This window comes from Peromyscus californicus, unplaced genomic scaffold, assembly GCF_007827085.1.
Source record: "Peromyscus californicus insignis strain IS unplaced genomic scaffold, ASM782708v3 Scaffold_5__1_contigs__length_169319896, whole genome shotgun sequence".
NCBI lineage: Eukaryota > Metazoa > Chordata > Mammalia > Rodentia > Cricetidae > Peromyscus > Peromyscus californicus.
This window is the reverse complement of record NW_026294573.1, coordinates 104,034,726-104,049,295: the sequence shown is the minus strand read 5'-3', so window position 1 is coordinate 104,049,295 and position 14,570 is coordinate 104,034,726. Positions and strand designations below refer to the sequence as shown.

Sequence of the window (14,570 nt, the reverse complement as noted above, 5' to 3'; positions counted from 1 at the left end):
CACCCGAGCCCCTTCCGGCCGGAAGCACCCCACAGGTCGGACCGGAAGGGGTGCCTCAACGCGGCAGTGTGACATAGGAAGTCCCGCCTCTGCCGCGCCGCTGGCACCGCGGACGCCACCGATCTCCGAGCCGGTCTCGGAGGGGCGGACAGGTGAGGACCTCCATCCGTAAGAGTCCGCGTTTGTATCCAGAGTCGTGACGCGCAGCGGTGTCTTGGCCTAGGATGTGGAGCCTCGAGGGAAGCGGGGACAGAGGCAGGCCTGGGAGCCTGTGGGTGGCGGCGCAGGGGGCCTAGTCCGACTCTGGACTCAGAGAGGTCTGGGGCAAGAGCGATGCCCTCACGCAGGCAGTAGAGAGTCAGTATCTGTCGCCCATCCAATCCGCCTGCCAGCTCCCCAAGTCCCAGCGCTTCCCACCCGCACCGAAACTTGAAAAACCCTACTTGGGACCCAGATCGAGACATAACCCTAGGTCCCAAGCACTTCTTCCTTCTTTCCCCGGTACTGACTTCTGGCACTGTGTGTGTTTCCTTCTAGATTTGGTTCTGGAGCTGCCATGATTGAAGTGGTGGCTGAGCTGAGTCGAGGTCCTGTGTTTCTGGCGGGGGAGGCTCTGGAATGTTTAGTGACTGTCACTAATCCCCTGCCCCCGACCGCCACTTCTGCATCCAGGTGGGGATGCTGGTACTGAAGGTACCCTTCCGGGAGGAAGCCCGGTATCGCTCACTCCTTCTAAATCAGAGCTTTGCTTGTCCTGTAACTGCACTGCCGTCTCCTCCTCCTTGCTCATTGTAGGGAAGGGCTTTTCGACAAAGATGTGGATGCCATGGCCCCCTACCCGCCTCTCCTCCTCCTCCTCCCTCTTTGAACTTGATGCGCTTTGCATTGCGTAATGGTTTCACTTTGGGGGTTCTGGATTCCCTGGTCACTAGACAGTCATCTCACCTTGGTGGTCTGGTCAGACAGTATCGGAGGGAAAGCATTTGTGAAGTCAGGAACTATCTGCTCATTCCTTCTTTTTCCTCTTCCACAGTGAGGCTCTGGCCTGGGCCAGTGCCCAGATCCACTGCCAGTTCCATGCCAGCGAGAGTCGAGTAGCCCTGCCACCCCCTGACTCCAGCCAGCCAGATGTCCAGCCTGACAGCCAGACTGTCTTTCTGCCACACCGAGGTTAGAGATAGAGTATTTGTCTTGGAGGGAGGGGAAGTCATTGTCACCCAGGGGTAAAGTTAAGTTCTTACGTGATGTAGTCGCCAACACACCACAGGTGTAGGGGGAGGTAACTGTTGATTTGGGGCCCTAAGACTGCTCCCATATTACAACAGAAAGAGTTGGCGGTTTCCCCTGCCTCCACTTGCTGTGTGACTCTGGTCAGTAATGGACAGTGGAGTCATTTAGCTGCAGTCTTTCTTATTTGTCATAGGTGAGAGGGGTCAGTGCATCCTTTCTACTCCACCAAAAATCCTGTTTTGTGACTTGAGGCTTGACCCTGGAGAGTCCAAATCATGTGAGTGATTGTCCCCCAGCCTGGCATTGCCTTCTAAGTGTCCTGGAGGGAGGACCCTGCTGCCTCCAGCTGCCCTGACTACTATTTTCCCAACCAGACTCCTACAGCGAAGTGCTGCCCACGGAGGGTCCACCTTCCTTTCGGGGTCAGTCGGTCAAGTACGTCTACAAACTGACCATCGGCTGCCAGCGCGTCAACTCGCCCATCACTTTACTCAGAGTCCCTTTGAGAGTTCTTGTGCTGACTGGTGAGTCAGGTTCCTAGAGGGAAGGCTTGGGGCAGAGGCTTGCCAAGGGGACCTGTGGGGACTCCTGGCCTTAGGGACAGTGCTGGGGATGAGGTGGGGAGCGAGCTGAGACGTAGACCTTAAAGCATGGCTCCCCTTCAGCCTCCTCAGGCTGGACTCTGAAACCAACTGTCTGTCACATCTCTGATTCCTCCCAGCATTCCCTCTGCTCGTTCTCTCTAGGTCTTCAGGATGTCCACTTTCCCCAAGATGAGGCTGTGGCTCCGTCCAGTCCGTTCTTAGAGGAGGATGAGAGTGGAAAGAAGGATTCATGGCTGGCTGAGCTGGCTGGGGAGCGCCTCATGGCTGCCACCTCCTGCCGCAGTCTCCGTGAGAATCCTTTCATAACTGCCCTGATCCAGCCCTTCCCTTAGTGTATTCTTGTCTGAAAAAGTCTCCTGTCTACCACATCCCTTCATGGTCCCTAATACCTTGCCCCCATTATAAAGTCTCATGTTTTGGCCTCTGAGACTCCGTCTAGATTTTCCCCAGTGTAAACGATATCTATCCTCCCCAGATCTATACAATATCAGCGATGGCCGAGGGAAAGTCGGGACCTTTGGTGTCTTCAAATCTGTCTACAGACTCGGCGAGGACGTGGTGGGGACCTTAAACTTAGGGGAAGGAACTGTGGCTTGTTTGCAGGTGAGAAGGGACCAGCTTTTATTGTGCTCGGCCTGGAGGGCTAGGGCAGAAGAGGGGCCTGCATAAAGAGGGGTGGTTTGTAGAAGTGGAAGTCGGGGTTCCTCAGAGCCACCACTCACCTACAGTCCATATTTCCGAATGTCTGCTGCTATGTGTCTCTCTTTCTGCTCCCAGTTTTCAGTAAGCCTGCAGACTGAAGAGCGCGTACAGCCTGAATACCAGCGACGCCGTGGGACAGGAGTTGCCCCATCAGTGTCCCATGTGACTCATGCCCGGCACCAGGAGTCCTGCCTACATACAACTAGAACCAGCTTCTCTCTGCCCATCCCTCTCTGCTCTACCCCTGGCTTCTGCACTGCCATTGGTGAGCACCCCACCGTTTCGGAGAAGGGCGTAGGGGAAGTAAATGCCGCGCTTAGGTCCGGTGTAATGGGTCCTGGTCCCAAAACTCCAGACATACATACCCAAGCCTTGGCATTTTCTCACATCTTTCCTCTTTCCCCGTCTGTCAGATGTGCTGACCCCTGAACTCTTACTGGCTTTAAAGTACCGTTCCTGGCCCCGTGATGCTGAGCTCTGGCTACTCAGCACATTTACTTCAAGCTACCTAGTTTTGACTATGGTGACCTTGTGTTTCTAGGAGTTGATGCTGCAATCCTTAACGGTATCTCTGGTGAACATGTTAACACACCAGACTTCTTAAAAAGAAATGTTTGATCGAGGCTCCTGCCCTGTGTTTCCTTGTTTTGTTCGTTTGAGACAGGGTTTCTCTGTGTAGTCCTGGCTGTCCTAGAACTCACTCTGTAGACCAGGCTGGCCTCGAACTCACAGAGATCCACCTGCCTCTGCTGGGATTAAAGGCTTTGCCACCACTGCATGGCTTTTTTTTTTTTAAAGACGGGTTTTCACCGTAGTTGTGGCTGGCCTGGAGTTCACTGTGTAAACCAGGTTGGCCTCAAACAGAGATCCACTTGCTTCCTCTTCCTGAGCGATGAGACCATCACACCCAGTCAGGGAATGTTAAATGCATTTATTTATTGTATTTTGTGTGTGGATCTGGGCAGGTGCCCCGCAGCATGTGCGTGCAGGTCAGAGGACAGCTTTCTGGAGCTGGTTCTTTCTGCCATATGAGTCCTGGGAATCAAATTCAGGTTCCCAGGCTTGGTGGCCAGTCCCCTTAACCTGCTGAGCCATCCTGGTGGTTCTGAGTTTGTTGTTTCATTTACTAACCACATCCTGGCATCGGCTTTTACTACCCACCACTTGCTTGCTTTTTTTTTCTTTTTTGATTTAGGGTCTCATGTAGTCCCCCCAGCTGGCATCAAACTGAGCTTGAACTTGTGGTTCCATTGACTTCACCTAATACTGGGATTACAGGCGTGTGCCACCACACCTGACCTACTTGCTTTTAGACCAGTGCTTCTCAACCTTCCTAACACTGTGACCCCTTTCATACAGTTCCTCGTGTTGGGGTGACCCCCAACCATAAAATTATTTTCATTGCTACTTCATAACTGTGATTTTGCTACTGTTATGAATCATAGCATAAATATCTCTCTTTTCTGATGGTCTTAGGCGACCCCTGTGAAAGGGTCCTTTGACCCATAAGGGGATTGAGACCCATAGATTGAGAACAGAGGTTTTAGAGTATCTCCCTCTGTCTTTTCCTTTCACAGTGTCTTTGAAGTGGCGATTGCATTTCGAGTTTGTAACTTCCCGAGAACCAGGATTGGTCCTTCTGCCCCCATTGGAGCAGCCTGAACCTGCAACCTGGACAGGACCTGAGCAGGTGCCTGTAGACACCTTCAGCTGGGACCTTCCCATCAAAGTGCTCCCTACAAGCCCCACCCTGGTCTCATATGCTGCCCCAGGCCCCAGCACCAGCAGTATAACTATCTGAAACTGGCCCACATGCCCACCGTGGCACTAGTTTCGTCTCGATACTGAAACTCAACACCTGGACTCGGGTGGGGCCCGCTTTTCCCACACGGGGCCCCGCAGCACAGGCGATGAGAACCAGGCTTTCAGCTGTGGCATTGATTTATTTATTCAGAGTAAATTGGCAGCTGCTAGTGGTTTCCCTGGAAGTGGCAGCAGCAGTGAGCAGTCAGCAGATGGGTGATCCTTTAGCTGGAGTGGGGAGCAGGAGCCCCAGGAACAGGGGTGTTAGCTGAGCCCCATTCTAGGTCGGGTCCCCCCCCTTTGCAGGGCAGCCGAGGGTCAGATTTTTGCACCAGAGAGAACTGACAGGTTCCTGCCTCCTGGCGTACTTCACACTCAGCGGGGAAGTCAATGGGATGCTGAGACCTAGGGAACCAAAGAGTAGGAGAGTCAGTACAGTGAAAAGCCACCTTCATGGCATGCCCTTCCCTCTCAGCCACCCTCTGAGAGTCCCCTTTAGTGTCCCCCAGACTCCCTCGCTTAGCTCTCTAGTCCCATAGAAGGACTTCGTAGTTTTCCAAGCAGGAGTGTGTCCCTCCAGATCTACCTCGACTCCCTTTCTCGTCAGTGCCTTCACATCTGCGGTTGCATGCTGCTCTTCTGTTTGTTCTTGCCTCACAGAAATCTAGTTACTCCCTGGCCATCCCTCAGTCACATCAGTGGCATTCCCTCTGGCCACTCTTGGTCACTTACGTGTCACAGCAGCCCACACCAACAGGATGCAGACAGGTACAATGGAAGCAGTCCTTGCGGAGCCAGGATTCACCCAGAGTGAAATATTTCCCATCATAGTGGCAGGGGGCTAGGGAAGAATGAATTGTTCTGTTAGTAGGTGAAAACTGGGAGTGTTGGCCGCAGTCCCTTCTGGTCTGGGGTAGGAGAGAAGCCATGCATACTAGCCCTCTCTGTAGCCCTTCCTGTTTCACAGATCGAAGGACTGAATATTCGAACACAGGGTCACCTCTGAGCCGCGCTCACCACCCCCGTCTTCCCCCTAAGCATCAGTCCACCTTACCTTGAGCTTGGAAGTAACACTTGCTGTTAACTCCCGGGTGCTGCAGGAGCAGAGACACCACCAAGCCGATGATCCTCCAGCCTCCCAGGATCCCCTTGCCCTGTCCAGCCCAGAGCATCCTTAGTGCCGTTCCTGCAGCTCAGCTCTCAGACCCTTCTTGGCTTGTGTTCAGATTCCTCTGGCCGGATCCCCTTGCTTTCCTTGCCTTGCTCCTTGACTCTAGGGTTTCTCTCTCCTTGGGCTCCTGTCTCATACCATGGCAGTGCCCTCTGCTCTTACAGGCTGGTGATGTTTATAAAGTGAGGACCCTGGCCCCCTGCTGAGTAGAACTGGACAGGCTGTAACTCCGTTTCCTGAGGTGAGGGCATGAAAACAAGAGGTCCAGCTTTTAACAAGCTGTGAGAGCTGATTCATGCCCCCACACAGCTAGGAGGAGGGAGGTGGCCATGGAAGGGGCACTGGACTGGGCACTACCCCAGCCAGGAGGGGGAGGGTTGAAGGCCCCAGGTGGTCCCCAGATCTTGACCTGCCGAGAGGAAGCATTCCATCAACCCTCCCTCCACCACCAGGGGTGTGTGTGCTGGGATCCCTGCCTGGACCGGAGGGAGGCATTTCCTGGGGATGGCTAATCCTGTGCTCCAGCCAAACCAAGGCGCTGCGGCAGGGTGCAACTGCCAGAGACTCCAGGAGAGCCAGCGGGCATCTGTGTGGAGAGCATGTTTCCTTCAGTTCCGGGGCAGGGTATCCCTGATGCATCTGAGAAATGGCCACCCTCAGCATTGTGGGAGAGGGGTTCATCCGTGGGCACCCCAAAGATAAACTTTCCATTGTTTTTTACCCCAAATGGGCAGCAGATGCCAGATTGCCCCATGCCTAGCAATGCCCTACCTCAAAGAGCAGCATCTCTTCTGAGTACTGTAATAGGAATCGTCCCATTTCCACAGAGGTGTCCCCTCTTTCCTGGTGGCAGAACAAGGCCTCGTGGACTTCAGTCTTTGGCATTCTTTGAGTTTTGCGGGCTCTGGAAGGCTGTAGGTGGACTGGTGGGATTCAGGTGGCGACTCTTACTGGCCGTCTGCCTCACACAAGTCACTTCACCTCTGTACTCCCGTTTCTTCACCTGTACATTGAGAGTGGAAACGCCAGCTCGTGGGCTCATCATGAGATGGCATGTGCGATGTCCTTAGCACCGTCTTTGGCCCATGGCCCTCAGAAAATAGCCACTTACTGAGGCTAAAGCTCAGGCAAAATGCTGGTGTTCTTTCCTCTGTGAGCCAGTAAGCAGCTCTACTGTGGACTGCACTCTCCAGGCCAACGTCTGCCTTCCACATTTAAGCTCCCAGGTACCCTACTGCCTCCTTCCAAAGCAAATGTGGCCCTGGGAGCCACATGGTTTCAGTCATGACATCTGACGTCCCTCAGATGAAGGGACATGAAAGGTCATGCTGCTGATTAAGCTGCCTTCCCCACCTCAGTACCTTGGGAAGAGGGTTCGTCTTACCCTCCCTCCCTTCCACTAGCTTTAGGACTCTGTTTTTTCTTATTTGATCCTGACCCTTTTTTCCCCCCGTCATGTGGATCGCAAATCTCCTTTGGGAGCACTTGTGATAATAGTTTGTTACTAAGGCCCTGCTCCAACTGGACTTCTTTTACTTCACTTTCCCACATTTCAAAGGCCCAGTGTTGTTCCAACTCTCCTGCTCCTGCTCACAGACGTTTGCTCTGGTTTTCATTCAAGTCTGTAGTCTCATTCACTCCAAGCTTTACTCCATCACCTAATACAGCACATAGGACTTACTTCTGGTGGGCTTTTTCAGAAGCCACCCTGCCTGCCATTTCTTATTCAGCAGTCACTGTCACCTCTGATTCCTTAGCCGTCTTCCTCCAAGATACCCTTTGCTTTGGCTGGGGATGTGGTGCATTGATAGAGTGCTTGTACCGTCTCAATGTCCTGGGTTCCACCCCAAGCACCCCCACCCCCCCAAATTGAGTGAAAGAACAAGATTCCCTTTCAGAGGGGTGTCAAGACAAAAGCAAAGGAAAACTTAGCAGGATGTAGCCAGGTTAGCTCCTGTGTAGGGGGCATGGCCTTGACTCCCTGCTGTCTTGGTTGGAGAAGGGATTAAAAGGCATGAAACATAGGGCTTAGAAGTCTGGTCATCAGGTAGCTCTACCACTGCTTCGTGGGGCACCCACCTGAAGGCTAATGCAGACTGTTTTCTCAGTAACTACTGTCTAGAAGCGGAAGGGAGTGGGAAGCTAGAGATCCTGGAGGCGGTGGGGGTCCAGAAGTGGGACCTGGTGGGCACTGGTGTATGACCCACAGCAAACTTTGAAGTGAGAATTAGCCTCCTGGAATGCAGATGAAGCAGGCATGTAGCCTTGGGAACTTCTGGAAGGAGCCTGGGGCTGAGCAGGATTACTTTCTGACGTTGCAGGGCAATGTAGAACTGGTTGATGGCCTGGGTACTGCTGTGGATGTGTAGGGGGGTGGCCTGGGCACTGCTGTGGATGTGTAGGGGGTGGCCTGGGCACTGCTGTGGATGTGTAGGGGGTGGCCTGGGCACTGCTGTGGATGTGTAGGGGGTGGCCTGGGCACTGCTGTGGCTATGTAGGGGTATCGGTGGTTAAAGCGCAGCCCACTGAGTCTCGGGAGAGCAGCTTTTGGGGCAAGGGGCAGGGCGGGAGTCGGGATAGGGGTTGGCACCGGCCACCTGTGCAGGGAAAGGAAAACATCGGCTGGAGGGGGCCGGGCTGTGTTCCAGCCGTGCAGGCAGGTGTGCAGAGTGGGGAAGTGAGCACATTCCGGGGCTGAGTCACCCCACGCTGCTGCCCGCCTTGCCCAGATGGGACAGAGCATGGCCTTTGAAGATGATGCCTCTGGGAGATTGGAGGTCTGGAGCCCGGGGGAGGGAGGGTCTTAAAGGAGCCCAAAGAAATCACGGAAGGGGCTTTCTGCACAGCTGGCACCACAGTGCAAAATGCAAAGCCCCTAAATTCAGTTTGTTTCTGCATAGAGGCAGCCAGGCAAGGTAGAGGCCCTGGGAAACTTGGGGGGAGGGACGGAGGAAAGGTCTTCCTAGAGAGAGGAGGATCCAGAAAAACCAGGAGGCAGATGGTGAGGCTCAGGCTGGGTTAGGCTTCTGAGAGCAAAGCATCCACCATCCCAGCAGGTAAGGTGTGATGGGCCAGAGGTGTGTGTCCAGAGGCCTGTGTGAAGGAGAGCCTTCAGGGAGATGGAGAGTTCGAGTATCTGGATCTTTGCAGTAGTTCCTGGCTCTGAAAAGGCTTTCCGTGGTGGAGAAATTATGTTTGGATTTCTCAGGTACCCTGGAACACCATGTAGGCCGGCACAGCAAAGGTGTGGATGGTGTGAAAACGAAGTAATCTGTCTACTGTAGTAACCAGCTTGCCGTTCAGTAACCCATCCCAGGCCCCCAAAGCAAGACCGTTAGGGTTGTTTCCATATAACCAGCCCTGTGCCGAGAAAACTGGGTTGCCACTAGCACGAGGCCAACTTGGGCTACAGAGTGAGACCCTACCTTAAAAAACAATTTACTCTTACTGAATTTTAAAATAAAATCTTGGATAAAAGTTGAAAACCAATGTTATGTGTTTGACTTAATACCAAAACTTAAGTCATTAAGATTAGTTTTATGGGGGCTGGAGAGATGGTTTGGGGTTTAAGAGCATTTATACTTGAAGACCTGGGTTTGATTCCCAGCACTCACATGGTTGTTCACAACCATTCATAATCCCAGTACCAGGGCATCTGACAGCCTTTTCTGATTTTGGGCACCCAGCATGCCCATGGATGGAAAACACACACACGAGTAAGCCTTAAAACATTTTAAAAGATTAGTTGATCATATGGCCGAACCTGGTAGCTCCTGCCTGTGCTCTTGGGATGGGAAGGCTGGGGTGGGAAGATCATCTTGAGCTGGTAAATTCCAGAACAGAGAGAGAGGGAGAGGGAGAGAGAGGGAGAGGGAGAGGGAGAGAGAGGGAGAGGGAGAGAGAGATGGGCTGTATGATGTTGAGTGTTTTTCTTTCTGATCTGGAGCTCCTCGGGGCTTTTGGACTGCGCTGAATTCTGCATATCCGTCTTGGTTCTTATCAGCAACACACTTCTGCTTCCCTTTCCTTTAGTTAATTGTCTTTATTTATAACCTTAACTTTTCCTCCACAGCCCTTTAGCCTGTCCTGTGCATTCTGACCTAAGTAAAAGATTCCTTGGGATGGGCATCGGATTCCAGTAGGCAAAGAAAAGCGGGTCACAGTCCCGCCGCGTGTGCTGGGTTACTGACTGTCTAGTGTGGACTGGTAGGCAGCCCTAAGTTGCTGTGTTTGCTGTGTGGCCCACAAGAGGAAGACAGCTGTCTAACTCACAGTCGTGGGTCTACAGCACAGCCACTTACGGTGACTTCTAAAATGGATTTGTTTGTGCTGTCTCGGAAACAGACACAGTCTATCTTGATCGTTATAATGTGTGCTATCTTGCCCCAAAGGCAATCGCAAGGGTTAGGGTCTTTGTAATTTAAAGAGCATTAAACTCTGCAGTTGTGTTTGGTCCTAAACAAGAAAATCTGGGTCAGTTAATGAAAAGAAGAAAATGTCCTGCTTTGGACCCTGCTCCTCTGTCTCATGGTGTTCCAGCCCCGGCCGTGCCTCCTTCCCAGTGGTCCGGGCTTTTATTTCTTCTTGCTCTGCTGGACATCTTGAGAGGAAAACTCCACACCAACTTCCTCTGCTATAAATTTTCTCCTTCCTCTCATCTCTTCATTTCTTTCTGCCAACATACACCGCTACTTCTTCGTGCCCCCTTTTTTAAAAGCCCATGGCCCTCTTTGGCTCTTTCCCATGTTTAACACCCTTGTTGAAATGCTCTGTTTTTCTTTGATGTGTCCTTGGGCCTCTAAAAAGCTCTGCTCTGGTTGTTTGCTCTGCATGCTCCATTTCTGCCTTCCTTCCTCTGCTATCTCCTGGTTTTCTTTTTTATTCTAGATCATTTCTAAACTACTTTTACCACAGCTGTTACCTTTTCCTTGCAAATCCTTCCTCCAGATACAGTAAATGATGTTTGTGTTTCTGTTATTATTATTATTACTATTTTATTAAAGTTCTCAGTGGCTAGAGATGTAGCTTGATTAGCGTGCATAAGCCCTGGTTCAATCTCCTCCAGCACCATCTGGGCTTGGTGCATGCCTGTAATCCAACACTCAGGAGGTGTAAGCCGAGTGGTCAGATGTTCAAGTTCAGCCTCAGCTACGTAGCTCAAGGCCAGCTTAGACTAGTAAGAGCTTGTCTCGAAAGAAAAAAAAAGCATTTTCAGATTCACATTTCCTGTAAATTCTCCTCTCAACATGATGTGTCCAGAATTATAGTAAAACAGGTACTTTAAATTGGCCTTGATGGTCAGTGTTGTGTGAAGAGTTCCATAATTCTGGTACTGGATCCTAAGTGCTTCCCAAACAAAGATGCATCATGTATCTAAGTGAATGAATAATATAATATGCATATACACAAATAACAGCCCAAAGCAAATATATGTAAATATATATTTAGTATATCACCTTACAGTCAAACAAAACACATTTTTGGGATGGAAGATGACGTTGGCTGAATTTATAGTTACAAGTTTAACAGACAACCTCTTTTGGCATTCTATATTCAGCCTGGAGAAGGATGAGAGGGGAGTCATATGCACTTGAAGAAACTTCGCTGAGGAGGCTGAGTTTCAGGAATTAGGATGTAAGGCTGTGGTGAATGGCAGGAACATGGATGAGGGTGTACACTTCTAAGAGTGTCTGATTGCTGTGTCCAAACAGCCCAATATTCTGACAGACTATGAAAGATCCTTCTGTAGCCCTGACTGCAACTACGATCTGTCTGTTCAAACTCACTGAGGCTGAGTATGGTGTAGGCTAAGGCAGGAGGATTGCCGTAAGTCTGAGGCCAGCCTGAGCTATAGAGTGAGCTCCTGTCTCAAAATGAAAGTTCACGTTGAAATTCCCCACCCTGTCGCTGAACCATTGGGGCCATTCTTTTCATAGTTTACATTATTTTTTGTTTGTAAGTTATTACATTCGTGGTAGTTCCTCCCACCAATAATCTCCGGCTAACCGCCGTTAGTCCTCGCTGACATCCCTATTCATCTATGGGCTTTCTCTTTCTACCTTGCTGCATTACCTGATTGTAATAATGGTCACTTAAAATTCCATTTGTAGCTCTTGCCTGTCTTACATTTGTAAATTACTTATACTTTTATTAGTTCTTTGAGTATTTCACACATACATACAATGTATTTTGATCACCCCACCCCCACCCTGCCTCTCCTAACTCCTCCCAGGTCTACCCTACCCCTATTTGTGTGTGTGTGTGTGTGTGTGTGTGTGTGTGTGTGTGTGTGTTTTGTTTTGTTTTTTTGAGACAGGGTTTCTCTGTATATCCCTGGCTGTCCTGGAACTCACTCTGTAGACCAGGCTGCCTCTGCCTCCTGAGTGCTGGGATTAAAGGTGTGCACCACCACTGCCTGGCCCCCTATTTCTGAAAATAGACTTAAAACTAGATTACTAAGAAGGCTTCCAGTCTTTTGTTTGATTGATACTTCTACTCACTGCTGACAACAGTTTGCCTGGTTGTCTACTGAATGGAGCAGGTTGCTGCCGGCTGAGGCAGAGGCTGAGGCAGAGGCTGCCGGCTGGACTGTTACATAGATTTTGTCACTATAGAATTGTGATACTTGTCTGTTTTTTTGCTCATCTCTGCATTTTTCTCTTAGTTCTTCTCTTGGAAATAATTTGGGAGAATTATTATTATTTTTTATCTATTTGTTTTGTTTTTGAGACTATTTATTTATTTATTTTGTTTTCTCTGTGTAGCTCTGGCTGTCCTGGAACTCACTATGTAGACCAGGCTGGCCTGCCTCTGCTCCCAAGTGCTGGGATTAAAGGCATGTGTCACCACTGCTCAGCTTAATGTTCATGAATTTATATGTTATCCTTGCTTGGGGCAATGCTAATTTCTGTATCATTCCAATTTCAGTATATGCGCTGCCGAAGTGATCATGACAATTATTTTTACAACATGACTTGGTTTCTGTAATTGTTTTTGCTTTGTGTTTTGTTTTTGTGGTGTTTTGTTTTGTTTTGGGACAGTCTCACAATGTAGTTCTGGCTAACCCGGAACTTTCTCTGTAGACCAGACTGGCCTTGAACTCACAGAGATCTACCTGTATCTGCTTTCCCACAATGCCAGGAAGTTATCTTACTTTTTGAGACAGAGTGTCTCACTAAACCATTTGCTCTGCTAGACTGGCTGTATTCACCTGTCCCTGTCGCCTTAGTTCTGGGACTATAGGGGTACACCATCACACCTGGCTTCTACAAGGGTGCCGGAGAGCTAAATGTGGGTCCCCACGCTTGTGTGGCAAGCACCTTACTCACCCAGCTGTCTTCTCAGTCCAGAACTACTTTTTAAAATTAGGTTTTAAATTTTATTGTATGTGTATAGGTGGTTTGCCTATGACTGTGCACCACATTTGTGCCTGGTGCCCACAGAGGCCAGAAGAGGGCATGGATACCCTGGGACTGGGGTCAGAGATGGTAGTGAGCTGCCAGGTAAGTGCTGGGAATCAAACCTGGGTCCTCCAGCCGAGCAGCCAGTGCTCTTAGCCACTAAGCCATCTTTCCAACTCCCCAGAAACTACTGCTTGTGAATTTCATTAAAGAGATAGGAACGGAGATGGGGACAAGAGACAATAAAGGGACGTGAGTAGGACAGCAACTAAAGAGAACGAAAGGAGGATGGGACACCAGGTGACGACAGCATAGGGGCATGAGGTGACCGCGTAGGGACACGGCTGCTGCGTCCTCGTGGACGGAGCATATTTATGCTTAGAAGCCTGGCAAAGGGATGATAAGCCTCTGGATAGCAGAATTGGATGCAAAATAAGGGGCCAGAGAAATGGCTCGGCAATCAAGAACACTGGCTGCTCTTGCAAAGGACCCAGACATGGTTCTCAGCACCCATGTGGCAGCTCATAGCCATCTGTGACTCCAGATCCGTGAGCACTGTACATAGATGATGCACATACATACACGCAGGCAACCAAAAAAAAAAAACAAACAAACAAAAAAAAGGGCCGGGCGGTGGTGGCGCACGCCTTTAATCCCAGCACTCGGGAGGCAGAGCCAGGCGGATCTCTGTGAGTTCGAGGCCAGCCTGGGCTACCAAGTGAGTTCCAGGAAAAGGCGCAAAGCTACACAGAGAAACCCTGTCTCGAAAAACCAAAAAAAAAACAAACAAACATACACGCAGGCAAACACACACATGAAATAAAAAGAAATCTTTTTTTTTTTTTTAAGAAAAATGCAAAACTTAAAAAGCAGACCAAGGAACTGTCTTTAGAGTCTACCAGAGTAGCTTTGGGGTGTGTCTCAGCTTTAGGATCTGGAGTGAAGAGGAAAACGTTAGAGATTTCTTCAGAGGAATGCTCAAATAGTCTCCAGGCCAGTGGTGGTAGCACGTCTATAACCCCAGCGCTTGGAAGGCTGAGGCAGGAGGTTTGCCTCAAGTTTAAGGCCAGCCTGGGCTACATAAGTATGGGGTCAGTCAGGGTTACACAGTAAGACACTGCCTAAAACAAGACAAAACAAAACCTAGTGTCTTTGACATCCTTGGTAGGAGACAGCCTGATGAACTTGTAGGCTCCTGAACTCTTCAATGATCTGCTAAGTCGGAAATGCTAGATGTGAAATCCAGAGATCTGAATTTTATATGACACTCCCTTCCACCGGCAATCAAGTAACTCTTCTGTCCTAGGCCTGACCCTCCTGTGCCATAACTGTTACCTTGCCCACATTTTTCCCCCCGCACGTCTTCCTGGTGCTCCAGCTCTGCTTCCGCTCTCGGCCTCTGATGCCAACGCAAATAGGGAGGCCTCAGGTTACCAGGGCAACCAAAGCACAGGAAACCATAAAGGTCCAGCACCCCCACAGGCATCATGGCCAATGGCTGTGCTGCTTGCTTTTTTTCTTAGGGACTAAGTCATGCTTCTTACACGCTTTGTCCCATAGTCCCAAAGCTAGAAGGTACCCCAGCCCACACCACACCCTGACTTCCTGAGGTCGTGGGATTTATTGGGTCTGGTGAGGGACAGTGAATGAAGCTTTTGT

General features: G+C 50.3%; 2 protein-coding genes across 4 annotated transcripts; one reads left to right on the top strand and one right to left on the bottom strand.

The window, feature by feature from the left end:
• Positions 1–38: 38 nt before the first annotated feature.
• On the top strand, positions 39–4,465 carry Rgp1 (RGP1 homolog, RAB6A GEF complex partner 1). 3 transcript variants are annotated; one of them, XM_052718664.1, is made up of 9 exons: positions 39–152; positions 538–672; positions 1,034–1,170; positions 1,424–1,507; positions 1,605–1,754; positions 1,977–2,123; positions 2,311–2,438; positions 2,613–2,802; positions 4,115–4,465. In XM_052718664.1, the coding sequence occupies exons 2-9, from the start codon at positions 557–559 to the stop codon at positions 4,336–4,338; spliced, it is 1,176 nt and encodes a 391-aa protein (XP_052574624.1). In that variant the 5' UTR covers positions 39–152; positions 538–556; the 3' UTR covers positions 4,339–4,465. The 3 variants fall into 3 exon arrangements, with proteins under 3 accessions (XP_052574624.1, XP_052574625.1, XP_052574626.1); XM_052718665.1 differs by lacking the exon at positions 39–152 and having other exon boundaries at positions 559–672; positions 1,405–1,507; XM_052718666.1 differs by lacking the exon at positions 39–152 and having other exon boundaries at positions 580–693; positions 1,405–1,507.
• A 99-nt stretch (positions 4,466–4,564) lies between these two features.
• On the bottom strand, positions 4,565–6,553 carry Msmp (microseminoprotein, prostate associated). Its single transcript, XM_052717226.1, has 4 exons — positions 6,493–6,553; positions 5,395–5,532; positions 5,073–5,181; positions 4,565–4,745 (listed from the first exon to the last, which is right to left on the bottom strand). Exons 1-4 carry the CDS (start codon positions 6,551–6,553, stop codon positions 4,565–4,567), a joined length of 489 nt encoding a protein of 162 aa, XP_052573186.1.
• Positions 6,554–14,570: the final 8,017 nt, after the last annotated feature.

Bases quoted from the DNA above. Each gene is read 5' to 3' on its own strand.
- Msmp (XM_052717226.1), bottom strand. From the start codon at position 6,553: ATGAGCCCACGAGCTGGCGTTTCCACTCTCAATGTACAGGTGAAGAAA. The intron at 5,533-6,492 runs GTGAAGTGACTT...CTGAGAGCTGAG, and splicing joins GAAGAAACGGGAGTACAGAG to CTGCAGGAACGGCACTAAGG. The intron at 4,746-5,072 runs GTAAGTGACCAA...TTGGTTCCCTAG, and splicing joins GGTGTGGGCTGCTGTGACAC to GTCTCAGCATCCCATTGACT.
- Rgp1 (XM_052718664.1), top strand. From the start codon at position 557: ATGATTGAAGTGGTGGCTGAGCTGAGTCGAGGTCCTGTGTTTCTGGCG. The intron at 673-1,033 runs GTGGGGATGCTG...CCTCTTCCACAG, and splicing joins ACCGCCACTTCTGCATCCAG to TGAGGCTCTGGCCTGGGCCA. The intron at 1,755-1,976 runs GTGAGTCAGGTT...CGTTCTCTCTAG, and splicing joins GAGAGTTCTTGTGCTGACTG to GTCTTCAGGATGTCCACTTT.